Consider the following 27,809-nt stretch of genomic DNA (forward strand, 5'->3'; position numbering starts at 1 on the left):
GTACCTCGTTACCCGTATCATAATCCTCCAGAAATACTGACAGTGCTCTCAAATGTTCCATTTCATCAAACCTGGTGAAGGAATTATAAAAGTTTACCACCAGAATTTTGGGCAAGTTTTCACCTTCCAATCTAACCGCCAAAATATTTGGGGAGCTTGACACCACTAACTCAGCTCTTTACAGTAATTTAAGGCTAAGTAGTAGCAACAGCCCCCCCTGGATCTCCCCATTGGTGACGGTATTGCAAATTTATTAAATGATTGATAACCGTCCAGATGATAACCTTCTTCGGAGTCCCAGGTTTCCTGCAGTGCAATTATATGAAAAGGAGATAGCGTAGCCTCCCAGTTTGGGTCCCCCCTTTTTGAGCGCAACCCCGCAATGTTCCAAGATAGAAACGCAATCTTATTCTTATTCAAGTTGGCTCTATACTTCTTAGAGTCACCCGCTTCAACAACCCCCCAATTTGATGTCGCTGAGTTAGTAACTCCATAAACCTCTGTGGACCTTAAGGTCTGAACAGCCATTTCATCAAAAGACCCGTCTCCTACAAATTGCACCTCATGGTCAACTCTTTCAGGAACCACCTCATTTGGTTGAGAAATTTGAAATCTATCAGGAGAGAGAGTAGTCTTATCTATCATTTGGGTGCGAAATCGATCCTGAAAATCCAGTTCTGTGGATAAGCGCACTTTACGATCATCAACAGAGCTGGTTGATCCTGGGTCTAGGGTCTCCGCACCACAGAGTCAATCATTCGTATTTAAGCCACTTAATGCCTCATACCTATTGGTCAGTTCAATGGGCCCAGCGAGGGGAGCTAACTGAGTAATTTCCCTGTCCCCCCATACCCTCCGAAATTCTTTGGGGGATAGAAAAAGCCCAAGGGAAAAACATTAACATAATCAGGATTTATCCTATGTGAGCCTGCCGGCTTCAGAATATGATCAACCAATATTGGGCAGCCAAAACTTACAATTACACAGTCACCACTGAGAGTTTTCTTTGTTTTCCCCACCCAGGGTACCCTTCTCACCATTTTAAAATTGTTAAACAGATGTTCATCCAAAACAGTTTTAACACTCAAATATTGCAGGGCCTTATTTCTAAGGGTGGTCCAGTGTTCCTCTTTACCATCCTTTGTTTTCGGAACATTTGCCAAAATTATTGAGTAAGGACTGGCTTCTGGGGGGAGGTGTAGCGGTGCTTCGCGAGGAAAGGCCCGAACAGAAAGGCTTATTCTCCCTGACTGGCCTAATGGCCCTTGTTTTGATCCTTGACTGTCCCCCCCACCCACAGCCAACGCAGGAATAGTTGGCACTATAACTTGGGGTACAGTGACCATCATGGAGTCTACAAGGTCAGTTACCCTCGTTGTTATTACACTTAAAGAGAGTGTATCATGTTGAATTTCCCCTTGCATTGGAACTTTCTGTTTAGGGAGATGTTTTTCAATAGTATCTAGTCTTCCGCCTATTTTCACCAATTCATCCATGACTGGGGTAAGAAATACTTTCAACCGTTCTTCCATTATTGTAATAAAGTGGCCCATATTTTCCCCCGTCTTGTCATTTACATGATTACCTAACTCTGGACCTCCCTTCCTTCTATCTTCCACAGTCAGTTTTGTGATACTTTCATCCTGTCTACCCCTCCCAGACGAAATACCTTTATTTTTACTGTTCCTGGGCTGTTTAGCTTTTCGCCAAGTACTTTTAAGGGGGTCACTTGCCTTTCTTTTCCCTGGCGCATCATTATTGTTGGTAACTGAGGTAGACCGTAACTGCCTAGTACATGTGACTATGGGAGAGGCTAGTAAGCTAGATACATGAGATGAATTAGAGGCAATAGACAGACTAACATCAACAGCAGCCCCGTTTGTAATATGGCGGATAGGGGGAACATTAGTGTCTGGGGGGGGCTCTATGGTTACTACGGGCAAAGGTATTTGACAGAGTGGTTCAAACGATAGCCTTCTCTCAAAGAGTTCAATTTCTTTGGCCACAGCTGTTTCTGCACGTTTCAGGAAAGCGTCCAATGTCTCAACCCCCCCACCCACAGAGCTTCCTTTAGTTAAGGATTTAGCCATCTCAGAGGATATATTAATCCCAGTTTAAAACAAACAGTCTTGTCAACCAAGTATATCAATCCGTAAGCAAAGTCGTATTAATGTTGATGATAATGGCTCACCCCCTGGTAGTGGCGATGTCAGAGGGGGGGCCCAGCCCGGCCTCCTCTGGCCTGTGAGGGCCTAAGAGGGCCCGCCCTTTGCCCGGGCTTAGCCCGCGCGCGTTCCCGCGATGCGGGGGCTGTCCGATGTTTTTAAGCGCCTCCGGGCGCGGAAATCACAGTGTCGGCGGCTTCCGCCGCAAAGGAGCCTGGGGGGTGTAGTCCCCCTCCTCACTGCGGCCGCAGAGTAGGAAACAGCGGCGGCGGGAGGGGAACAAGATGACCAGCACCAAAATCAGGAGGTCAGGGAGTTTGTGACTGCCAAGGTAAGTTGCAATGCCCCCAAGAAGATTTGCAGAAAACGCAAATACTCATAAGGAATACAAAATTAAGTAAAGCATGTGAAATGTAAGCAGGAAAAACATGGTTACTTTAACGCTTTTACACTCACTATTCAGAAATCAGTGAGTGCTTTTGCCTGAAAAGTTAAGGACATGACTACAGGGCACGGAATGGACCCATTTCAATGTCCATTGCTTATATCCGTACAGAATGTAAGCAGTATAGTAAAAAGACCAATTCCCTAAACACCGAGACGCATTACACATTTTGTTTTCCAATCCACTTGTTGCAGTGCGTCCAGCACTCGTGCACTAGTTCCCCGCCCCGGGGAAAACACGCTATTCAAAGAAAGACAAGTAAACAAAAGTAGAGCTTCACTGGCAAGCTCTGATTTTATTCATACCCAAAACACATTTGCGCCACTCTACGATCTGCCCACTTTGCTATCACTCTGTTTGGCTTTATTCAGTTATTTTTCATGTTTTGAACCTTTTATTCCCGCAGCTACACTTTGGAACATTGCTTTCATTGGGCCGGTCTTGTCCAGTAGGAAGTACCCGGCACTTTTTGATATTGAGAGAGAGAGTACCGGCACTTCTCGGAAACAAGCAGGTACTCTGTTACAGAATACCTGCACTTCTATTTATCCATTTCAAGCACTGCTTTGGAATTATAAAATATCACAAAAAGATGGCAATTACAATGTTTTTCTTTTTTGGATCCATTTCACAAAGGAACAAATCAACGAACGTAGAAAAGACAGGGGGAGAACAGTTTCTGAAGTCAGGGATTTCAGTAAGAGAAGCTGCTAGACAAAGAGAGGGAAGAAAATGGAGGAAGAAAGAAAGGGGGAGGGCAGTTGAAGCGGCAGAGCAGACACAGTCAGTGTATTCTGTGCGCAAGAAGGAAAAGACAGTAATTTTCCTTATCTGCGCGCCCCTCCCATCCCGGCTCTGGAATCCTAATTATTTCCAGTCGAGCCTGCAAGCTGGAGACAAGAGAAGCAATACTTTGCTTTTCTCACTCCTCTTTTAATTATAACTATTGAAAATAATCGTGGAAGCAAGCAGCTAATATGGCTGTAAAGCGCCGTTTCACGGGGTGACGTATGGGCGCACAGCCAATAAAATAGCATCATTTTTTCATGCCTACCGGGAGAGTTTTTTTCGCGGGCAGTTTGGCAAATATCGCGTCCGTAGCGCTTGCCAGCTGATTTCGCAATTTTTTCGTGAATCGCGAAATGCTGGAGGGTCTGGCTGCTGTTCTGTAAGATTGGTCTGTCCTGACCAGTAGAGATCTAGATTTCCTTTGTCATTGCCTATGCATGTGAGCATATCTAATCGTCTTTTATTTGTCTTTATTCCTGACAGGTGCATCACTTCTGAAATGGAGATTGTCTCTTTCTGCTTCTCCCTGGGTCTCACCTTTTTGGCTGTGGCATGGAGGAGCAAGGTGATGGCAGTCCTGCCAGGTTACCAGGGTCCCTGCAAACTGGTGAGTGTTCATCAATACTTGTTTTTTAAACTTTCAAGAATAAGGTGGGTTGATTTATCGAAGGTTGAAATTACAGAGAGCTCTTGGAGGAGATATTGTAACAGAGAAGGTGAGCTTAGACATATGGATTGATGGGAGGATTCCATTTGCTATGATAGAGGCTAGAAAACATTTGATCGATTCTGTAGCCTTTAAAGCTCTGATGAGGGCTTGAATCTAGCTGGGAACACACATGTTCCCTAGCATACTTATCAATAAGCTGGGCATCAAAAATGAAAAGGAGAGAAAGGGACTACCAGATTCTGTGAGGTTCGGTACAAAACTGAGGTTGGATCTCAAAGGGAAACATTATGGGTCCAATTTGGAAAGGTAAATATATGTGTGTATATTCACATGTATATTTGCTACTACACTTATGTGTAATTTTACTTATAGAAAACATTTAATACAGTTAATTTTTTTATATATATTCTAATGTACAACATTAATGTAAATTAATTTAAATATTAAATATTAACATGCCAATATTAAAATACAATTTTGTAGCAAATTAACGTTTCAATTTGATGTGTTTTCAATAATAAAATTAATACATTATACTAAATGTATATATATATAAATATGTTTTTGTTTACTATAATTTTAAAATATTCCTCACTATCACTTTTATTTTATATTTTGTTACATTAGCTGAAGGTTACATATTTAATTGATTTAACAAATTGTTTCATTTAAAGGAGAATTTCTTTTTTTAAATTGAGCTTATTATTACATTTATTTTAAATATTTTTCAATTCATTAAATCTGTGTGTGTGTGTATGTATGTGTGTATAGACATTCACTGAAAAATACAAAGGTTAACATGGCTTTATAGTTAGCTGGAAATGTCATCTAAAGTCGTTACATTTTCAACGAAAAAAAAGACCTAAATTCACCCGTCATAATTAACTGAAGTGACTATAGTTTGCACCCACGCCATGCACGGTGTTGTCATCAATGATGCCATATCAGATATGACGTTGATGTTACCGATAATGTCATAGAACTTGTCATGAGTGATGTAATATGTAAGGTAATAAGCAGCGGAGCATTCAAGTAAACTATCAGTTTCTGTTACCCTAGTGCCATGAAACCATCTGGTGTATGTGCTCTCTAAAAATATACGTAACATAACATAACAGTGGATGGCGAGCCTGCAAATTATAGTTATTTCAGCAGGGGCGACCTCCCTGACATCTTCATTTCTTTGCCTGTCTCAGAGTTTGAGATTCTCAGCAGAACACCTCAACCGCAAGCTCCCATTCAAGTGAAGTGCAGTATTGTTGTGGCCTGATTAGCTTAGCTTTTTAAAAACTACTGCTGTCCTGCCATAGTACTACAATAATGGAATCTGAAGAACAACAAGAAAGACCTACTACAAAGACCAGTGGTACAATATCAATGACAGTTGGTCAACAAAAATGAGGAACCATTGATTCAGATCTTCCAAGTGCCCCACAACTATTAAACTGAAAGAAGACCAAGACAGGTTTCCTTTGCTGATGTGTCCCAGAATATCTGGTAGAAATATGTTCTAGAACAGTGCACATAGGTACACTCTAATGTACCCTATTAACAGGTATGGGCAGCTCTGACTACACCGTATTTTGACTCTGTGGCCTCCGACCCAAATGGACAGTGAACTACCTATCTCTTGCTTTATGAGAAGAGTCCTGTTTGAAACTTAAGTTATTGCTATTCATTCCCCACATCTATGATGGATTAATATCCCCAAAACACCCAGTAGGAAATCTTGGTACTAATGGCAGAAACAAGGACGGGTCATGTCAGAAATAACTGTGGCTTTCAAACTGCACAAAAAGATCAGTTATATGAATGGGCAATTGACCCGACAACCTGAATACATGACTGAAGAAGTTGACGAGAAAGTGGGCATTAATGAAGAACAGATATTGCTCATCTAAGCAACGTCAGCAGGATATTTAATAGAAGATCAAATCTGATATTGCTTGGTGTGACATAGTGGATTTAATGGCTGAAGTTTAATGGTATCCACTTTATTTCTTGACAAAGCGTCCGAAACTCCTGTTAGAACCCCCAGAACTCTCCAAAACAGTGGTCCCACTTCTCTCCAATCCAGGAAGCAGAGATAGTCAAACTAATCTCCAATGCCAAGCCTTCATCTCATGCCCTGGATCAGCTTCCTCCTCAACTGACCAACGACCTGAAGCTCGTCCTTGCCCCACTATGGTGCAAGATCCTCAACAGTTCACTGAGCTCCGGAACCGTACCTGACTGCCTCAAAGTAGGACAAGTCACTCGACTGCTAAAAAAAACAGGTCTAGACACTGCTGATCTGAACAACTTCAGACCTGTATCGAACCTACCTTTTCTATCCAAATCATGGAAAGATGTGTACTCCCACAGTTGACCCAACACCTGGATAACATCAATCTACTAGATCCCCATCAATCAGGCTTCAGAAAGGGATGCAGTACAGAATCAGCAATCCTCAACGTCAGAGACAACCTACTCAAGTCACTCGACTCGGATCAATGCTTCCTGCTCATCCTCCTAGATTTATCGTCCGCATTCGATACAGTTGACCACAAATTACTCATAAAGGTTCTACAAGAAAGGGCCGGTCTTCAAGAGACGGTCTGCCACTGTTCTCTTCCTTTCTCCACAACCGTTCACAAAGAATAAAAATCAAAAACTTTGAGTTCGACCTACACCCCGTCATCAGAGGTGTTCCTCAAGGATCAGTACTCTCCCCCAGCTCTTCATCATCTACATGGAACCCCTTACCTCTCTACTCAGGAAATCCAACATCCCCTTTCATTTATATGCAGACGACACGCAACTCTATCTGGAAACCACCTCAATTGACGATATCCAAAGACTTAACAACACGCTCAAGGAGGTTCAACACTGGCTCACAAACAATCACCTGAAACTCAACCAAGAAAAAACGGAAATACTCCTCATTTCCAACAAAGACGAAAACCCACAAATTGAAAAATGGCTCAAAGCCATTGACGCCCTCAATGGCAACCCCACCTTAGCGGATTCGGTAAAATCTGTGGGGATCACCCAGGAAACAAAAACTGGACATGAAGAAACACATCACAAGATCTGCCAAAAGTGCCTTTCTCAACCTAAAACTACTTTACAAAATTAGACCCTTCCTCCCACCCAAGAACCTTCAACAAGCCACCCAACCACTGGTCCTCTCCAGAATAGACTACGGGATCGCTACCTTGACGGGGCCAGCAAAAACCCCCCTCACCCCCCTGAAGACAACCCTCAATGCAGCTGCCAGAATGGTCCCTGGAATTAAGAAATTCGATCACATTTCGCCAGCTCTGAGAGAACTCAGATGGCTCCCAGTTGAGTTGCGAGCCAGCTTCAGAACAGCCTGCCTCACTCACAAAGCCCTGCACACAGGCAAACCGGAATACCTGGCAGACAAACTCAAAAGGGCAGGCCAGTCAAGAAATCTCAGGAGCTCCAACTCTCTACTACCCATCCCACCAAGAATTCACAAGCATAAAACCTCAGCCAAATCTTTTGCCGGTAATGCTCCAAAAATCTGGACACATCAGAACAACCCACTCGTTTCCAAAATTCAAGAGCCTACTCAAAGCCCTCTTCCTCGACCGATCTCGAGCGTACCGATAGAGCCCAGGTAACTCCTTAGTCGACACTCCACCTTACCTCAAAACTCGTGACTGACGACACTTATTCGGATCGAGAAAACGTTTACCTTTTTTTTATGCATAAGCAGTTTGATTGTCTATTACACTCGGATGAGCATTAGACTTGGCATGCACCCTCTTCTCCTCTGCCCCTTCGCCCACACGCTTGTTCCCTTTCCTGCTTGAACCCTCATGTTCTACCATTCCCCTGTACCATATGTTTGCTCATTACTGTATATGCTGTGAAGCGCTCTGATGCCCCCGGGTCCAGCTAGCGCTATAAAAAACGTCTAAATAAATAATAAAATAAATAAATAAATATGCACTTCTTTCAAAACGCCAAATCCCATATTGGCTTGCCTATGATCAATAATAGTTACTCTGAGAACTTTTACATTAAAAGATAAATTATTAAAATCTGGAAAACCCACAAAACCGGAATGGCCAAAGGCTGGCAAATTTTCTCAGAAGTTCCTAATTTGAAAAAGAATTAGTGCGGGCCCAAAGTTTTTCCTTTAAAGCCTACATAACAGGATGTCAAATATCAAGACTTCGAAGTTTTGATTTCACCCCATGCCACTTTTATCCTCTACAAAAGTAGCATGGGATCAAGCTAAACAAAACTCACCTAGATAGAAAAGGTTAATTTTGAAGAAAAAATAGTGGTTACCAGATTTTTACAAAATTGTTAAATTATTTTTGAGCATCTGTTTTTCAAAAATGTGCACATTGTGGTAGGAAGAAAACCAGGGAGAAGGCAGCTAGTGGAATAGGTTTGGGGTCTCCCTTATCTTGAAGGCGAGGGCTCTGAGGTTTCGTAGCATTTATGCTTCACTCACATGTGTCTTCCAGTTCCTGCATTTGCGCTCCTGCAGTCTGCACAAATAGATTGCAATCCTAGTCTAGCAATACATCCAGTCCTTGCTACATGCTGTTGTTCTCCTCAATATGTGGCTCATCATGCACTGTCTTCCGACCCACAGGTGCATACGCCATTATTTTTCACTTCGAACTCAGCTTCATTGTGTAAACTAGTGTGTCTGAACCATCCGTTTGGATTCTTATGAGGAAGGCTAGCTAATGCCTTTAACGCTTCTCGATCATCGAAAGACCTAAACAGATGGATCAGGCCCAGAGGTTAAACCACCGAGATGCAAGTGATAAATTGACCCTCAGAAGTAGAGCTGTTGCATGCCCAACCCAACATGCATTGGGATGCAAGGGTGCCATTGACTAATTGTAACTCTCCACTTTAGAAAAACATGGAAAAATGTATTTGATACGTTGCAGATTCATCCTTTTAATCCAATAGCAGATCGCAGAATAATGAACATACGAAACAGTGACCATTCAATGAGTGGAAAAAAGTGTGCCATTATAGAGATTTCTAAATACAAAGGCTTACCATCCAGAAAAGACCTCTAGTAAACTACATGGCTTATTTTCTGAGTTAGGGTTACGCCTAAATGTCGCTATTGGGCTAATACTGCTACCTTGGGCCTCGGAAACAGGCGAGGGAGAAGTGTATCACACCACATGAGTACATCATTCTCACTGGATAGTTAATGAGCTGTCTTCCAGTATGGCTGCAACCCAACTCCAGCATTCTGCTATGGTGGCCATGCTTCAACTATCAGCTTCATTTAACAAAGCTTTGGATTCCTCTATGTTGTCAACACAGCGTTGCTCAATGTGAGTGGTTTATCATCTGTGCACATATGAAATGTCCCTCAAACAGGTGGCATCTGAACCTTTCAACTGTCCCAACATAAACAGTATTTCCTCTCAATGAACGAGAAGGTCTCCAAGTTGTTGATGTAAAAACCAGTATGTACTCAGACCTTTCCTGCACCAGAATCAGTACCGCCCTAGACCATATGTGCTGGCATCTACCATGATACAACACTACAGCCCAGCAACAAATGACTACAGTACAGGCACAATGTAATTTAACTCTTCACATATTCATGCCAGTCATGCCTTTAGCTATTTAAAGATACATTCTACGCTGCGCATAAACTATTTAAGATATCCTGCCTCACCTGCAAAGTTCTTTAAACATTTGGCATAAAAGTCATATAAACCTCAAAAAAGATGTCATCTGTTCTCCACTCGGTGGTGGAGGAGAACACACATTTTATACACCAATCATTGTTGACAACCCACCCTATCGCTGGACACCATCACATGCTCTAAAAAATCTAAATTCTTCGGACAAAAACACACCCTTCCTTTCTCTGAATAATCCCTCTTTCTTCCAAAATAGACATCACTTTATCCAACCCACCATTATTTTCTTTCGAAGTTTGCACACACACTTATATATTATGTTCGAATGACACCAGCAAAATGAAATTCCTAGATATGTGGAACAGCAGCCGCTTCAAACAGGTGATGGTAAGAACAAACTAACAGGGATTCAGAAAAATGTAAAGATACAATGTGGGATAATAAAGGCAGTAATGTGCTGTGACTGCTGCTACAGCTCCACCTGAAGGTACATCTACTATAATTCATATTTTGAAAAAGACTCGCATCTCCACGGGAGGCAATGGTTATTAGGGGAAGGATATGGCAGGTAAGTCAAACAAACTTGTTTAGACTGCACAAATCCAACCACCTGTTCGGCTTGCCTTTCCTTTTAACTAGAAAGGAGGTAACCATAAAGGAGACCCTATGGACTCAGGTATGCCTTCATTATACTTGGCACGCGACACATAAGCCAAATGGCCCATTCCAGGCACAGTGCTTGACTTCTATTCTCCCACTTCTGAACCCAATGGCATCCAGTGGTGGTCTGGGATCGCAAATCAACCCTGGCAATTATGTGTGCTTGGCCTCATGGTGGTGCAGGGGGTGAATCTGGTTGTGCTTTTGTTACAAGGGGCTGATTTTGCAGCACTGCTGCAAAACCCACCCCCCACCAACAAAAACGGCCCCCACCAGTACAAAACGGGACCCCACCCTTCAGGCCCACCGGGGAAACGCCAGTCTGGCCCTGATGGCATCCCTGAACCCCTTAACCTTTACACGCATAGGCTTCCTACTTACTTAGCACTTACTCCTCATCTTTGCTATCTGTCTAGCATGCCTCAAAACCTTAAACTGCCTTGGTGCCTCCTCCTTAGTGTTCATTACCCATGTGAGAGACACTTATACTTTTTCTTTTAATACACATATCTTTATTTACAATCTCTTAACCAAAATATTCAAACATCCATGTTGTCCAAGAGAGATATCACGTGACATGAACTAAGCATCACTCCACATTGCATGAAATGTGATTACTGACTCTACTGTAAAGCTGAGCCCAAATCAGACAGTAGATTGTCAGTCTTGTCTCCAGTCTTCCCCTTAACATGAAGATCCTCACACACTTCCTCACATATGGCCAAGCCCATAACAGTGAGCACTACACATTCCCACACTCTCATAACCTATCAACATCATCAGTAGCACATATCACGGCTCCATCACAAACATTGTCTTGCAAACGGTAGCAAAAAGCATAAAGAAATAACAAGCCTGATATTTAGCTTTCACGCCTGGAAAACTTTTAGCATTTTTTCCATTGTGAATGATCTCCATGTCGCATACATCCTTCATTCTTTCACCCTTTACATACACTGTTAAAACATGTTGCATCCTTTCTGATCCTGACTCCGCTCCACAATACACCCAAGATGACCATCTTGCTGAAACAGGAGTTTTCTCGGATCCCTCAGATTGTTCTAAACTCTTGACTACATCAATAGAGTGTGTTCTTTGACAGGTAAACCTCTACTACATACCATGTGTTATATCGCTTGACAATATAAGTGCATTCATTACATTAATCTAACCACTCTGTTGCTAGGTAAGTAGTGTAAATTGATGGGGGGGGGCGGAGCTAGCCAGCGCCGATGTAGGACGCGTGGGAGCTGAGCTCCGCTGTTGCCACCAAAATCCTGAAAAATATCCTGCTTTAACGGAGGAATTTCCCCCCTGCGGTGTGGGCGCGAGCTCTTGTGATGGAGGAGAACATCTGACGGGCGCCCCGCCGACACCAGACAAGGTACGGAGCTGTCGCGACACTCGGAAGACTACTGGCGGGCCAGGCCTTGATCCGCAGACTCGCCTAAGCTGTGGGCCGCCGTACATAACACTGCTTGCGGCAGACAGGAGAGCTGCAGACCCGTACCTGATGGTGCGGCGACCGGATCCGAGTTTGGGCAGTGTCGCGGAGAGAGACGACGCCAGGTGAGGGGGAGACCGCATGAGCCACAGCCCAGTAAGGGAGTGACACGCTGCACGGCGCTGGAGTGCGGAGGCGGGGGACTCACAACCCGTAGGTCGGCGTGGATCCCGGATGGAGTAATGGCGGCGTAGCAACAGCGGCAGATTGACAGCGAGCTGTACTTACGAGGGGCAGCCCTAAGGGTACTAGTTTGGATTTAGGCACACTAAAGACCTACATTTGGAGCCATCGCACTGACACCAAGTGCCAACTTGTTGTAACGAGCGCTCCCACCCCCCCCCACCCCCACCCCCACTGCAGCTTGTGCTACGCGGCGGGAAGAACCTGGAGGAGTGATACATCGGACGGTGCAGCCTTCTGAAAGGTGATCGACTGGAGGAGTGGGCAGCTGCGGCACACCTAGTGGGGCCAGCATCCCCCCCGCGGACTATAGTGTGGTGCGAGCACCCGCATGGATGCCTATACCTGCTGAGTCGAAATACAGACTGTCAGAGCGGACAGGCACAAGTAGAATCCCGCAGCTGGGGAGCGTCCTGCTGGATCGCACTGAGGAACACCCCTGTGGACAGTATCCACCGGGTTGTCTCTGCTAACGCAACGGACACTGCTGAGTGCGTGGTGGGGGTTCAGACCTGTGAAATTGTGCTGCAAACGAGGGCCGGAGAAGGCCGCGAGGGGGAAGTGCATTCTGGATACTATATACAGATACAATGATATTATTGACCACTGTGAAGCCGCGGACACTCAGAGCTACGAGTGTGCTACCACATTGGGATAGCCTCTTCCCTGACGATATTGCGAAGGGCCTCCTTTCAGCTGGTCCGGACTCCACCCCTGGGTCGGCAGTGGGAGAACGAGATAGCATAGAGGCATCTACAAGCGTGGGGTACGCTCATTGGGATTCAACAGGACATACAGTGAAAAGGAACCGTGTGAGGCTCATTCACTGGTGGATTGCTCTGGAGTGTGGGGGTGTGAGAGATCCACGTTGCGCTGAGGGAGCCGACTACGTGTTCTTGGTAGCTGCAGGGCGGTGGTAAAACTCAGTTGCTGTGCACGTGCTGGGTGGCAGATAGATTTGGACACTGAAGTTTCGCCATGGGCAAAAACGATAAAACACAAACCAAATTGGCTTTTGACCAGCGACGATCTAAACCACCAGACACTCAGGTCCCCGAGCCATCCCCGTCAGGCAGAGCTCAAGAGGGCTCATTATATGCGGATATAAAGGATGTGTTGGTGACCATGGAGCAAGGACTACAATATAGTATGGCGTCCATTGGCTCGAAGATAGATGCCCTCACATACCGAATGGACCGCATGTCAGAGCGAGTAGACAAGCACACGGAGAGACTGGACATGCCAGAGAGACGGATCACGGAAGTGGAAGAAGCACAGTCTGAATGGGACAAAAACCGCAAGCAGTTCACTAGGCTACTTCAAGTTATACAAGTCAAGTCGGAGGATTTGGAGGCTCGCTCGAGGCACTCGAACATCCGCATTACGGGGATAGCGGAGACGACGCAGACGGGGAAGATGGAACTCTTCGTTGAGAAACTTTTGACCACGCTACTGGGAGAGGAGGTATTCTCGCCGATGTTTATAGTGGAAAGAGCACACCGCACTCTGGGCCCTCGACCGCGCGTGGGCGCACCTCCGTGGCCGATAATAGCGAAGCTCTTGAACTACCGGGATCGGGACGCGGCGTTGAAGGCTGCAAGAGACAAAGGGAAGCTACAGTTCGAAGGCATGGAGGTCTCTCTGTACCCTGACTTCCCTGCGAAGGTGCAGGAGGAGAGGCGACACTTCGCCCCATACAAGAAGCAACTCCGGGAACTAGGATTGGACTACGCCATGTTGTATCCGGCGAACCTGCGGATAAATAGACGAGGTCACTCACACTTCTTTACAGACCCAAGAGAACTTCAGAAATCATTAAAGATATGGTCCAAGGAGCAGAGAAGTAGCCCCAGGGGTCAGGATGAGGAGCAGGGTGAGCACAGCCAATTGGACGAACAGGAATAACCTGCTGGGCGCTACTCAGAACTGCACGCTGATTGGCCGACTAGTGACTGAGCCACGCTGTCTCTACTGAGACTTGTCTCGAAGTGAACTATGGTGGTCCAGAACTGCCGAACTTTGGGTACGGAGAGGCCGGCGATAGACATGAGGCATCACGGATGGGTGAGACCTTTTTAATATGTATGGGCCGGATTGCAGGCAGGAGCAGATAACAGACTGTTTGTGGGCATGGTGTTAAAATATGCACTAAATCAGCTGATACTCGAACAGTGTAAACGATATGTGCGCCTTGGGGGGGGGGGACAGCGAAGGGCGAGACCCTTAGAGACTTCATCCTGTTTTGGCCTATGCCTCCCGTTAATGAACACTCAGAGGGTGACAGAGTTGGGGCGAATATGAGAACTGTAATGCAGAAGTACTGTTGTGTTTTAGTGCTGGCGACCTCTGCCCTAGCGCTTTTGGCTATAACGGTTCCTGTGGAGGCCAGTTTAGGGGTTGTTCAAGTTGGCTCCCGGGAGGAGCGGGTGGGGGATGAGACAGGGTACTGCCAGGCTAGGTTGGGGGAGGTCGGCTGTGGGAGGGGAAGGTTGGGGTGGGGCGGGGGGCCTATTTTGGGGAAATGGAAGTTGTTTGTTACGCCAGACGAAACTTTACTCAGTTTTTATTCTCCTATTACAGCTCAGTTGGCTGACGATCAGAGGAGGGTGACACCTAGGGCTGGGGAATATACATTGGATGACCATATTACCTACCTTTACAGATGGATGATTGCAGTGATGTGAGATATGAAAGAGCCTTTGAGTCACTGAGAACATTGACTTGGATTGTGAGAGGTCCTAACGATTACCGCAAGCTTAGGAAAGTTCTATCTTACTTGCACAGGCACAACGTCGATTTAGCGCTTCTCCAGGAGACGCATCTCCCAATAACAAGCAGAATGCTTACAGCCAGGGGTCTGAAGGGAAATAGTGTGGCTGCGGGGTTTACTACACATGCCAGAGGGGTACTGGTGTGGGTCAATCTTAGGTCAAAACTGCAATTGACTACACTAAGAGCGGACTCAGAAGGCCGATACTTGATAGCCAGGTGTGTTGGTAAGGGCCACAACCTTATTTTGGTTAATGTTTATGTCCCCAACTACGACCCTCCGGAGTTTTACGAGGAGCTGGCAACGCTGTGTAGACCCTATGTTTGCTCTAGGATTTTATGAGGGGGCGATTTTAATTTAGTATTTGACCCGGAAGTAGACAGGTCAGCGGGGCCAGCGCGGCGGCCAGCGGCTGCGGCCTTACAACTGAAGGCAGAACTTGTTAAATTGGACTTGGTGGATGTCTGGAGGCAGAGGAACCCCATGAAAGGTGGATATACACACTACTCGGCCGACCATGACATCCACACTAGAATAGACTACTGGGTGGCATCTCAATCTGCTGTCAAGAGTATCAGGGACTGCATGATATTACCACGCACCCTTTCAGACCACTCCCCCCTACTACTGGTATTGGAAACACCGATAAAAAGAATCCCCCCATTTACATGGCGCTTTCCCCCTTACTCGTTACTGGATGAAGTGTTCAGAGGAGAAATGGCGGAACACATAGACATCTTCTTTGAAACAAATATTGGTACAGTTGATAGTTTCCAAACCATTTGGGACACATTTAAAGTTTACATCCGTGGTATAGCAATGTCTAAACACTCCAGCGTGCTCAAAGCTATTAGACAACGACTGAAGTATCTTGAATCTCAATTAGCGACACTAGAAAGTCAACAGCAGGGTAACACTGATCCTGACACGGCAGAGCAGATTAAAGTACTAATAACTGAATATAATGAGGAGGCGGACAGGGAAGTTAAACACTTGGGCAAATATGCCACAGCACGCACATACGGCGAGGGGGAGCGACCCAGCTCTCTGCTGGCTAGAATGCTGCGGAATGAAAGACGGCCTCTGGTAGTGGATGAGCTGATGGGGTCCACGGGGGACGTACTCACAGAGGGTCCGAAAATACTTGAGGAGTTTCGAAACTACTATGCTGGACCTATGAGTCCAGATCTGTCCGGGTAGAGGAGGAAATAGATGATTATCTAAGCTACATTAAAATGCCACTGTTGACCAATTCTCAAAGGGAATTCTTGATGATGCTCATACACCCTGATGAGATCGTGGAGGCTCTAGACGGGATGCGCTCTGGTAGCGCACCAGGAGTAGATGGATTGACGGTGGGCTTTTATAAAGCCTTTAAAGATAAACTAGTCCCACATCTATCTACACTTTTCGATGACATCTGTACGGAGGGTAGCATGCCTAAATCTATGAGGGAAGCCCTGCTTGTCACGATTATGAAACCTGGGAAACCAGCTAATCTGTGTGGTTCCTACAGGCCACTCTCGCTGCTGAATGTAGATGCGAAACTGTATGCAAAAGTACTAGCCACGCGTCTGGCGTTACTTATCCCAGAACTAGTTGCTCCGGAACAAGCAGGATTCATACCTGCAAGAAACCTCACCTATAATATACGCACGGTGCTAGGGACCATGCAAGATGTACGTCAGGAAAACAAAGCTCTAGCAATTTTCCTTGACATGGAGAAAGCCTTCGACTCGGTGGAGTGGCCCTTCATGCTGAGGGTACTTCGTAAACTGGGGCTGGGGGAACCCTTTTTGCAGATGATAGGAGCCTTATTCTATAAACCCACGGCGAGATTACGCTTGGGAGATAATGTCATGGAAGCGTTCAACATCAGTAGAGGTACGAGACAGGGTTGCCCTCTCTCGCCCTTGCTGTATGCGCTGGTCGCGGAGCATTTAGCATGCGCAATTAGGGAATACCATAGACAAGAGGGGATTAACTTTCCAACATACCGGATCGGTATCTCTACCTATGAGGATGACACACTGTTATATGTCCGTGACCAGGAAACGAACCTTTCCTCTGTCCTCAGAGAAGTTGTACGGTTTGGAGCTCTCTCAGGTCTGAAGGTGAACTGGACCAAATCGGTTGCGTTCCCATTAACGCCTGTGACACTACAGTTTGACATGGAGTACCCGTTGCAATGGACAACGGAACTGGTCAGATACCTGGGGATCCAGCTCCATACGGACCCGGACGTTTTAATACGGGAAAATGACGGGGTGGCTTTTGCGAAACTGGTCGATGATGTGGACGCGTGGTGCAAGTTACCCTTATCACTAATGGGTAGGATAGCTATCATGAAGATGGTAGTGTTGCCACGGTTTCTGTTCCTCTTCACTAACATTCCAATAGTACTCTCTAAGGTATTTTTCAAAAACTTGACTCAGGTGCTTATTAAGCTCCCTTGGGGCGGTAAACAACCAAGAGTACAGTGGAAAACTCTAATGCTGCCTTATGAGATGGGCGGACTGGGGGCACCGGATATGGAAAGATATTATCGAGTTGCACAGGCGGCTCATCTGCATACATAGATACACAGGGATTCTACCGTTCTCCATATGATTCTCGAGCGCCTGTTTGCGGGACCTGCTCCATTGCCAGCCATTGTGTTCTACCTGTCTGATCGCAGTGTTGGTAAACTTGACTCGATTAAAGCCACGAATCATGCGTGGCATGCGCTTCTGCAGGAGAAAGACGGTGTGCTGCTGTATTCCCCACTTATGCCGATAGAATGGGCGATATGGCTTGCCCCTCTGAAGGAGAAAGGTGTCACGCTAGCCTTGAACAAACTAGGCGTCGCAAAGATGGGAGACTTATTTATTGATGGAGTGGTTAAAACCTGGGAGCAGATCTGCTCCTCGGGAGTCGAAGTCACATTATTGCTACAATTCCAATTTCACAGGGTGCGCAGTGCCCTCCTAGAATTATTGGGCGCAGAGCTGGCGGAGCCTCCGGAGGTACTGGAGCTCACTTATGTAATTAAGACGGCGGCCCCTCATAAGTTAGTTACAAACCTAACTAGACTAGGAGTTAAACAACGGGGGCAACAACCCTCCAAGGCTAGGATTGCGTGGCAGCGCGATCTACAAATGCAAATAGATGACAAAATGTGGGAATACTGCTGTACGAACACTAGAAGGCTGTCTCTCAATGGAAGGCACAGGCTGGTCCACTTTAAATATTTGCAACGGGTCTATTACACTCCAGAGCGACTACATAGGCATGGGCTTCGACAGACTGCTGAATGTGAGCGTTGTTGTCATGAGCAGGAGGCAGACTTCATGCATATGGCTTGGAGTTGCCCTGGTGTTAATACATTTTGGAAAGAAGTGTTCCAGGAAATGAGTGTGATCCTGGGAATGGAGATGCCACCTAATCCGGCACTGGCTCTACTGGGGTACTCCAGGCCATTACCAGCGGCACAGCGACGACTAGTGGACATGGGCCTACTGATAGATAGGCGGGGGGTGGCTGTGTGCTGGATGAGGGGCCCATTACCTACGACGAAGAGGTGGGCGAGGGATATGCTGTATTGCAGCACGCAGTCGGAAATTTATAGTGAGTTACTCCCACCTAAGGTCCGACCCAAAGACTTCTGGAGTCTATACAGGAAACATATGCAAGCGGGGGTGATGAGGCAACCACACAGGGTGCAGCGAGTGGAGAACAGGACTAGTACAATGCAGAAAGGAAGGAGGAAGCGTCGGGACGGAGTTGGGATGGACAGGGCTTGATAGAAGAGGAGATAGGTCTAGAACAAGGGGAAATATAGAGGGCTCCTTGGGATGGAGAAGGCGGGTAGGAAGTCTGGGGGTAGCGAAGCATAATAAATAAGTGAGGTGGGAGACAGAGGGTAATCCTACTTTCCAGTGGCTTACACTAAGGCAATGACGTGTAGGGAGAGTAGAATTATGTTGGCGTGGATGTCATAAGGACAGAACACACGTATAGATAGGTTTCCCCTGGGACGGAAGGGGGAAGACTGTAGTTAGGGTTAGGTGTATGAGGATGGGCTGAGATGGTACGAGTCTGGCATGTTGAGGGAGGGGGGTAGTTGGGGATAGTTTTTATAGTTTTATAGTTAGAGGTACTAGCAACTACTACAGGCAAGCATATTAGTGAGGTAGCCCCGTGGGCAGCAACAACCCATGGCACCCCCGCAAGCTGGGAGGGCAAACCGACCCCGACATTACAGATCTGCTGCTATAACGTAGACAGTTGAATTACAGGGTAATTGAAGGCCGCCGAACCTCCGGGGTGTCGGCTAATTGGCTATGTAAGAAGTGACCAGATACGTTGGAACAACAGTATAAAATTTGCTGCCGGCCCCCGGGTTGTAGGCTACACGCTGTGTATTATGATTATGAACGTAAATAAAGGTTTTTTAAAACTTAAAAAAAAAAAGTAGTGTAAATTGATGTGCAGTTATGAATAACAGATTGTTCTATTAAATATCGAGCATAGAAATATCATGATATAAGAATATCGTGAACAAAATATCAATGACCAAAATATCAAAAGGTAAGTGCATATAAAAGAAGTACAGATTTACTATTACTAACTCCACATCTATGCACCTTGTAGATATATTTCTTGTCAAGGTACACATATGTGTAGATAGGTATCGAAATTCTATACCAACCTTTTGAAATTTTGGTTTCTATATTTTGTCCTTGATGTTTCCGTAACACAATATTATGTATCGATATTCAGGGGGCACACCTGTTTAGCAAATATATACTTTTCATGATGATATTGTGGTAGACGATGTAGTGGATGCAATACTTTTGTATGTCATTATTAATGACATTGGTATACTCTCGTAAGACCTTGAAAGTTTTTGGCTAAATCATACAACTGATGCCTTGTTAGTTAGGCGGTATATTTATTGAACTCACAAGACGCAGCAAGATCATGTAAGGTTGCAACAAATCTAATGATTAGAGCAAATATTCCTTCCTCCTAAAGACATATGGGTCCATCCATCAAAATTCGGTAAAACCAGTCCTTATTGGCGATAAATAAGGAACTGCAAATGAGGAATCGTTTTCCGCGATGCATCAACAGATTCGGTATTATTTACCAAATCGCAAAAAATCGTTAAAATATACCGAAACCACGAAAGCGAGAGTGCAAAATAAAGATTAGCTAATACCGAATTAGCAAATACCGAATCGGTATTTGCGATTTCGGTATTAGCGAATTCGCAAAAAAAGAGACGCTTTTGGAAGCAGGTTGATGACATCACAACCAGGTAGTCATCCAGCCCATGCTTCATTCAGTGCCCTGAGGAGCTCAGAGGAGGAGGCAGAGCACAGGAGCTGAGCAGAGAAACACTATTCCCACAAACCAGCAACACCACTGCAATCCAGGATGGAGAAGGATGCACCCCAAAACACAGACACGCCCAGAAAGAGGAAGAGGAAGTTTTCTGACAAGTAACTGGAACTTCTGATTGAGGGGGTGAGCAGCAAGGGAAACATCCTTTACCACGCGGATTTTACTCCGCGTGGCTTTTAGAACGCGTCCGTTACAACGCAAGTCGTAACCACGACTTGCGCTGGAGGGTGCTACAGGATTAAGAATAGTAAATTTACTATTCCAACACCTTCCCTAGTGTCCACGGGGACTGGTGTTAGAATAGCAAATTATACTATTCTAAATCCGCGCCTCCAACGCAAGTCGTTGTAACGACTTGCGTTGTAAGGGACGTGTTGTAAGAGAACGCGTTGTGACGGTACGTGTCGTACCGTCATACATCAGAGCAGCAAGCATGACAAGCTGTTTGGTAAGCTGTTACTAAAGGTGCCTGAGGCGGAGAAGCGCAAGATCTGGCTACGCATCAAGGAGAGGGTGAATGTGGTTGGAGTCGCGCACCGCAGCATAGACGACCTGAAGAAGAGGTGGTATGACCTCAGAAAAAGGGCGAAGGAGAGGATTGCTGAAAGGGTGAAGGATGCAGCTGCCACAGGAGGGGCGACATCCACAGTCACTCCTAACACAGCCCTGGAGGACCTCGTTGAGGGTACCATTGAGCCTGAGGCAGTCGTGGGTCACCCAATTGGACACTTCCGGCGCTGTGACTGGAGAACAAGGTAAGGTGCATGCCTGTGCTGATACGCAGCGTGTTGTATACCCATGCCCATCCCCCCAGGCCAATCACAGTGCCTAGGTAGATGGGGACATGCGTGCAGTCAACGCATCCAATGACATGGAGAAATTGTGCCACCTGGTAGAAGTCCTGTTTGGTGCTGTTCAACTGCTGTGGGGTTGTGGGGAAGGTGATGTGGGTATGTATCATTGTCAGCATGGCATCTAGGAATTTTCAGAAGAAGCGTGATAGTGCGCTTTGCGATACGCCTCCGGCAAATACTACGACCCCCTGGAAACTTCCAGACGCCAGCAGGTGCAGGCTGCATAGGACTTGGACGTGGGCAGGGATGGCACTGGCCCTACAGGTCTGATGCTGCAGTAGTGGTTCCAGGTCAGCAATGAGGCGCATGATCATGGCACGATTCAGTCTGTACTTGTCATAGTTTAGTTCCTCAGTCTAGCCCAGCAATGTGATGCGCACCCTGAATACCCTTTCCTGGATCCTCCACCTGCGCTGTGCTGCAGCATTGATTCTCATCCTCCTAGCAAGCACATAGAGGGCAGCCATTTTGAAAGACATACAGGGTCTCCAGAGGCATATTTGAGGGTTTTCTGATTGAATCCACCTGTAGGTAAAACTTTACCTCCTGGTTGAGATTCCCCTTATTTTGCTCATGCTAAAAGCGATTTGGGTGAATTTCGGTATTTGCGAATTTTGATGCATTTCGTTGCAATTTTTTAATAGCAATTCGGTATTTCCCGGGGCTGATGTTTTTCTCGGTATTACCGATTTGCTATTTTGCGATTCGGTAATTTACCGAGGTTTTTTTTTTTACGATTCTTTCTTTATTTCGGTATTTGGGTTGATGCATTGGTAATTCAGGTTTTGTGTTCGGTAATGGCCTGTTTTACCGATTCGCTATTTTACCGGGAGCTAATTTGGTTGATGCATGTGCCAGTATGTATAGTAATATTTTTAGGGAATATCAAAATGTTACTCTAATCTTTCACAGAATCCTATAGTTTATCCAAACAATTAGAACCCCATGATTATGTACAGAAGGTAAGAAGCTCTGGCCTTCCCAACGCAAATGCCGAACCAACAGCAGATCTTCCTTCTTGGGAAACATGGGGCCAGATGTACGACCCTAAATTTCATGGCAAACGGGTTAGCGAACCGATTGCGCATGCAAAAATGAATAGGGCCATGTACAATTCCTACAAATCGCTAAATAGGAATCGCGACTCGCTATTCGGAAAGGGCGTTTAAAGGGCGTTCCTTCCTAATAGCGACTCTCTACCCCATGTTTGAATGTTTTGCGACTGCCTTCCCCTTCAAGAGGATGGTAATTCACTTGCAAATGGGAAGGGGTCCCCAGGGGACGCGTTCCCCTTTGCAAATGCAGGGGGAAATATTTTTTAGGGGCAGGCAGTAGCCCCAGGGACTACTACCTACCCTTAATAAAGGCAACAAAAATGTTTCATTTAAAAAAAATTGCATTCCGTTTTCCTTTAAGGAAAACGAGATGCATTTAAAAAAAACTGCTTTATCTAAAAGCAGTCCGAGACATGGTGGTCTGCTGAGCCCAGCAGTCTTCAGGTCTCGGACTGTTTTTAAGGTGACAGGCTGCATGGTGACAAAAATAAATTGCACCCTCAAGCAGCACACAAAACAGTACATATCATGCAGCACTACTTCAGTGATTGCCACCAAAGTACTGTATACAAGGAGAATGATTCATAGTCATTTTGAAGTGTAAGTTCAGCTGCAAGGTGTAATTTACCCTTTTTACAAGTATGTACAGCGATGCCTGTTCTGCGCAAAATGTGAATTTTATACGAATAAGAAGGCTTTTTTCACGTACTGACAAAAGTTTTTCAAGCGCATTTCTAAGAACCTGTGATTTACACACCTTCTGATGGATACTCCAGAACACATTTCTAACTATTTTCAGGGCTGGACTTAAGTAATCAACAGCGTAAATAAAATAAATAAATAAATAAATAAATAATTACTGGAAATGCAGTAGGACTGGTCACGACAAGCTACTGTGATGGTCAACCTCTGCTTGCTGCTTACTTCTGACCTGGATTTCTGTCCATGCTCCAGCTCTGCACTTCTTTCTGCCTGCATATGTGTTGTCAGCTGCAGGGGCCATGCAGGTTGGGTAACATGACTACACCTACAATTTGTGCATGCTACCGGGATCTATATCGTACATAACACTTCCACTTGTGAATTCTGAAAAACAAGATACGGAGTTTGCAGCAAAAAGCAAGTCACAGATAAGTACCCCATTGCCCTACACACATCTGTAAGAGTATTTAATGATCTTAAATCCAGAGCACTCAAGCTTCCCATGTCCATGTGTGAGTAGCCAGTCCAGTTCTGGGGTTTTCTTAGCATTTCATTTTCGGTGTGACAGTCCATCCTACAGATTTCATATTTGCAAGTCATTAGCTAGAGTTCTATTGGTACCAAGGAAAGAACTACTGAACTTAAATGAGGCAGAATACTATGAAAGCATCTGAAAGAATTTGGGAAGAAGAGAAAAAATGTTAATTGAATGAACTTTGCAAAAAGGCTGGGTGTGCTTAAAGAAATAAGTTCAGTAGAGATTGAACAATTGTGTCAATCACTAAAGGCATGTTGCAGATTTGTCTATATACTATTATCTACTCTGCAGTACCTATAAGCAACTAATAAGTCTCTTTTTTCCTAGGTCCACAGAGCAGCAGATTGCAATAGGAAGAATCTTATAGCAGTCCCGCAGGACCTTCCATTTAACACAGAGGAGCTATTCTTAGACTTTAATGAGGTGCGGACTCTTACAGATTCTTCCTTGCAGCACTATGGCAGAATGTGGAGCCTTAGCTTGAGCCAGAACAAACTAGAACTCATTGAGCCGAGGACCTTCCTGGTCAGCAGAAGGCTTTCAGTCCTAAACCTAAAAGGCAATTGTGTTTTTGTAAACTACACTGTGACAGCTGCTGCTCTTCGTGGTGTCCCAACTCTAAGGAATTTGGATCTGTCTGGGAACTATCTCACTGAGGATATGGCGACTACACTGCTCCAGAACCTGTCCACATTGGAGACCTTATCACTGGCCAGGAATGTTCTCATGAGGTTGGATGCAATGACGTTTGCTGATCTGGTTGACCTGAGGGAGCTCAGTTTGGAGAGAAATTACATATATGAGATAGAGGCAGGAACATTCACGGCCATGCAGAGGCTGCAGAGGCTAAATCTGGCCTACAACCAAATAACCTGTATTGTGGGCTTCAGCCTTACTCAGCTGCGGGTGTTAAACGCCAGTTACAACAGCATTGAGTGGTTTCTGTCAGATGAATCAAGCAATGAGTTTGATTTGGAGACACTGGATCTGTCCAGCAACCAACTGTTTTTTTTCCCACTACTGCCTAAACGCAACAAACTACGCTCTCTTCTCCTATCAGATAACCGGATGAATTTTTATGAAAAACTCTCTAATGCCACATTTATGCAGGATGGCACAGTGAAATTCATTGTCATTAGCAACAATATCACCAACGTAACAGCTGTCAATATTTGGGAAGATATTACACTGGGGAATGTATCTTCTCTGAACTTACTTGACATGGGCAGAAATGAGTTCTGGTATCTTCCTGAAGGATTCCTGGCAATGATGACTTCATTGTCTCAATTGAAGCTTAACCAGAACTGTTTTCAAAGTATCCATTTAACTGAACTGAATCCCCCTGGGTCACTAGTTGAGTTGGATCTCAGCCAGAACCAGCTTAAAAAAGTCCAGGTGGACCCAAACTCAAAAAATGTCTTGCCAAATCTTCGAACCTTGAATGTAAGCACCAACAGGTTAAATAGGCTACCAGCACAACTTTTTAATCACATGAAGCACATAACTACAGTTGACCTCAGCTACAATCATCTGGACCTCTGTCCGAAGATAGTCCAGGCTGACAAGGGCGAGGATCAGGCTTGCACTGACTTCAGGAACGTTATATCACTGAAGCATCTTTACCTTGCGGGGTGTGGTCTGGTAGTAACCCATGCTTTTACTGGAACTTCACTCACCCATTTAGACCTTTCTAATAACTATGGGGCACTAATATTGGGTACACGCCCACTGCAAGATGTGGCTTCAACACTGCAATATTTATCTTTAAGTAATACAGGCCTCTCATCCAACAGCATAGACATTGATTTCTCTAGGTTCCAAAACCTCCTATTTCTAGACCTGTCTGAGAATTCCTTAGCACACCTTCCCCAATCTCTGAGTAACTTGCAACTACGCACTCTAAATGTCCGAAGCAATAACCTTCAGTCCTTCCCACTGCAAATGGCTCAACAGAAGCTTGGAAAAAGCCTGCACACACTCTACCTCAGCCAGAACCCTTATGATTGTTGCAAGATGACCTGGTGGAATTTCCTCATGAATCTCAGGACTGTACATATAGCTGACAATTGGTTAGTGACCTGCAACCATTCTTCTAATATTTTGCCAGTTATGCAGCTACCAGAGAACATTGTGCAGAGTTGCCGGTGGAAGATGACAGACACTACCTTGATGTATCTAGTGCTCATTCTTCCAACCAGTCTAACTCTAGTGGTTGCTTTAGTCATTGTCTTTCTCACATTCAAAGACAGCATACTCAAAGTTGTGAAACGACGGTGCAGGACTTCTAGAAGCTACTGACTTTATATAGTTCTGAAATAGAACCATAAGGTCACAGACCAGACTTTCAATGCTGAGTGAGGTTGAATTTGCAAATGTGTAGCATGCAAATGTGATGCGGTGCTGTGAAGGGGGGAATGATTAACCTAGTTAAATATAGTGAGATTTTTCAGTGGTCATCCGAAATGTAGGAGGGAATAAAAGGAGTGATTTATCACATATGATTTGCAAGCTCCCATTCATGAAATACAGTATATTGCAAAGGCTGTCATCTGAAACTAGCTTGCTTATATGATGGTCTTCTAACACATTCCCTTAGCTCAAGGCACCCTTGGCCAAGTATTACAGGCTGTGAAATACAGAATCGTCTATTGTTGCTTTTAACATTTTAACATGGTCTATTAAAGGACTCATGGGTTAGCACATTTAGTATTAAAATGTGGAATATAACATAAATAAATATATGACACCTGAAACAGTTTGACACTGGACACTAGTACTTAATGGGGAGACCTCTAAGAGCCATCCTGTGCCTCAGTGTCTTTCTTACTTTTTCCTTTAGTGCCAGTCTGACCATCCACTGCTACCTTTGTATCTTATGCAGTGACTCAATGCTGTCTCCTTCCACTGTCCATCGCATGCCATTCTCCTCATTGCTTCAACACCATCCTCCATTTCGTGTCCTATCCAAGCCCTCCATTTACTGATAACTTGCACTGCCCCCTTTTTGAGGTTCTTCACCCCTCACAAAAGCCCCACTCTCCTCCCTCTTGTGTCCTACGCACCTCTACAGTGTGTCTTACAATGCTCCCCATCATTGCTCTGCTCTGCTACCATTGATTGTAAGTCTTCCTCATCTAACATTGGCATGCACTCCTCCCTACTCTTCCAAACCCAAACCCTCTCTCTGTCCGCTGCCCACATACATATCAAAAGTCAAAACTGAATCCCCCCTGCCATTACCATGTAATGTATCCAGACACTGGCTCTGTTCACTTGATGAAGAAACATGTGTCAATAGGGTTTGATACCAAGGGCCTGATTAAGATTTGAGTAGAAATAAAAAATCTTTGTTTGTGAAGGAAATGCTAAATCCAAGATGAATGTGTTGCAGAATTTATTTCGCCGTCCAATCCCAAGTGTGGAGAACATTTGACTAGGTGATTGTCCTCAAGATTTAACACTTCCTGCACAAACAAGAGCATTTTCCATTAGTACCCTACGTTAGTCAGACTATTATTTTTACATTTTCTATTTTTGGCATGTTAGGGTAATTATATATGTGGCTTCCCAAGAGAAGGAAACAGTAAGCCCCAACTAAAAAGCATTTAAAGATCTTTACTTATGAAAGGTGTATTTGTTTCCCTTGTTTACCTTTTTAGTTTCCCTCAAGTCATAGGGTTTTAACATAGCCCCTGATTTTGCGGTGCTTAGTGAGGTAAGAATCCATGTGTTTACATAGACATGGACGCTCAGAAGTGTTTTGTGGGGACTGGGTCCAAAACTTCATGTGAGTTCCCCTTGATGATTTTTCCACTTATGCCAGGTGGCAGGAGCACTTAATTCTACATATAAAAAGGTATTCTTAAGGGAAAGAGAAAACACGGCTTCTAGTGGTTTGTCGGCATCTATCTGCTTCACCCTTGATAAATGCCAGCATACTTTAAAGCTAATTTTCCAGTATGTATAAGGAATCCTGTAAAATGGTGGGTCTTGAGAAATAAAGTCCTCCCAGTCCTCCACTTGTGATGGCCTTGAGGACGTTCCTATTTCATTATGTTAGTTTCCTGCAAATGCCCATATTTGTGTAACTGTATGTTACATATATACCTTCAAATCACAACTTACCACTGTAGAGTTGCTGTAGATTACACAGCGACAGTCGCGGCACGTGCAGGGAAGAGCGGTTGGGCACTGGTGCTGGATGGGTGGGGTTTTTTAGACAGACAACGGGGGAAATTAAATAAATAATTCATTTCCCCTCGTCATCATCCGTTGAATTCCTCCCACCCAGCCCCACCACTCTTACCTGCATGTGCTGCGGCTGGTACATAGCGGCCTGTCAAATACCCAACTAAGCTCATACTGTGAAGGAAGATGAACTCAAGGATTGTAACAAGAACATGTCAAAGTCCATAATGAAATTACCAGAAATAAACCAGTC

The 27,809-nt window shown here is 45.0% G+C and overlaps 1 protein-coding gene across 1 annotated transcript in view; it reads left to right on the top strand.

The window, feature by feature from the left end:
* NRROS (negative regulator of reactive oxygen species) overlaps positions 1 to 26,743 on the top strand; it is a 110,341-nt gene extending 83,598 nt beyond the window's left edge. The window contains exons 2-3 of the mRNA XM_078665759.1: positions 3,883 to 4,006; positions 23,696 to 26,743. Of these exons, the coding sequence (XP_078521885.1) occupies positions 3,899 to 4,006; positions 23,696 to 25,666 (2,079 nt within the window). The 5' untranslated portion in view covers positions 3,883 to 3,898 and the 3' untranslated portion in view covers positions 25,667 to 26,743. The remainder of the gene's footprint in view (positions 1 to 3,882; positions 4,007 to 23,695) is intronic.
* Positions 26,744 to 27,809: the final 1,066 nt, after the last annotated feature.

This window comes from Lissotriton helveticus, chromosome 11 (genome assembly GCF_964261635.1).
Source record: "Lissotriton helveticus chromosome 11, aLisHel1.1, whole genome shotgun sequence".
Taxonomy (NCBI): domain Eukaryota; kingdom Metazoa; phylum Chordata; class Amphibia; order Caudata; family Salamandridae; genus Lissotriton; species Lissotriton helveticus.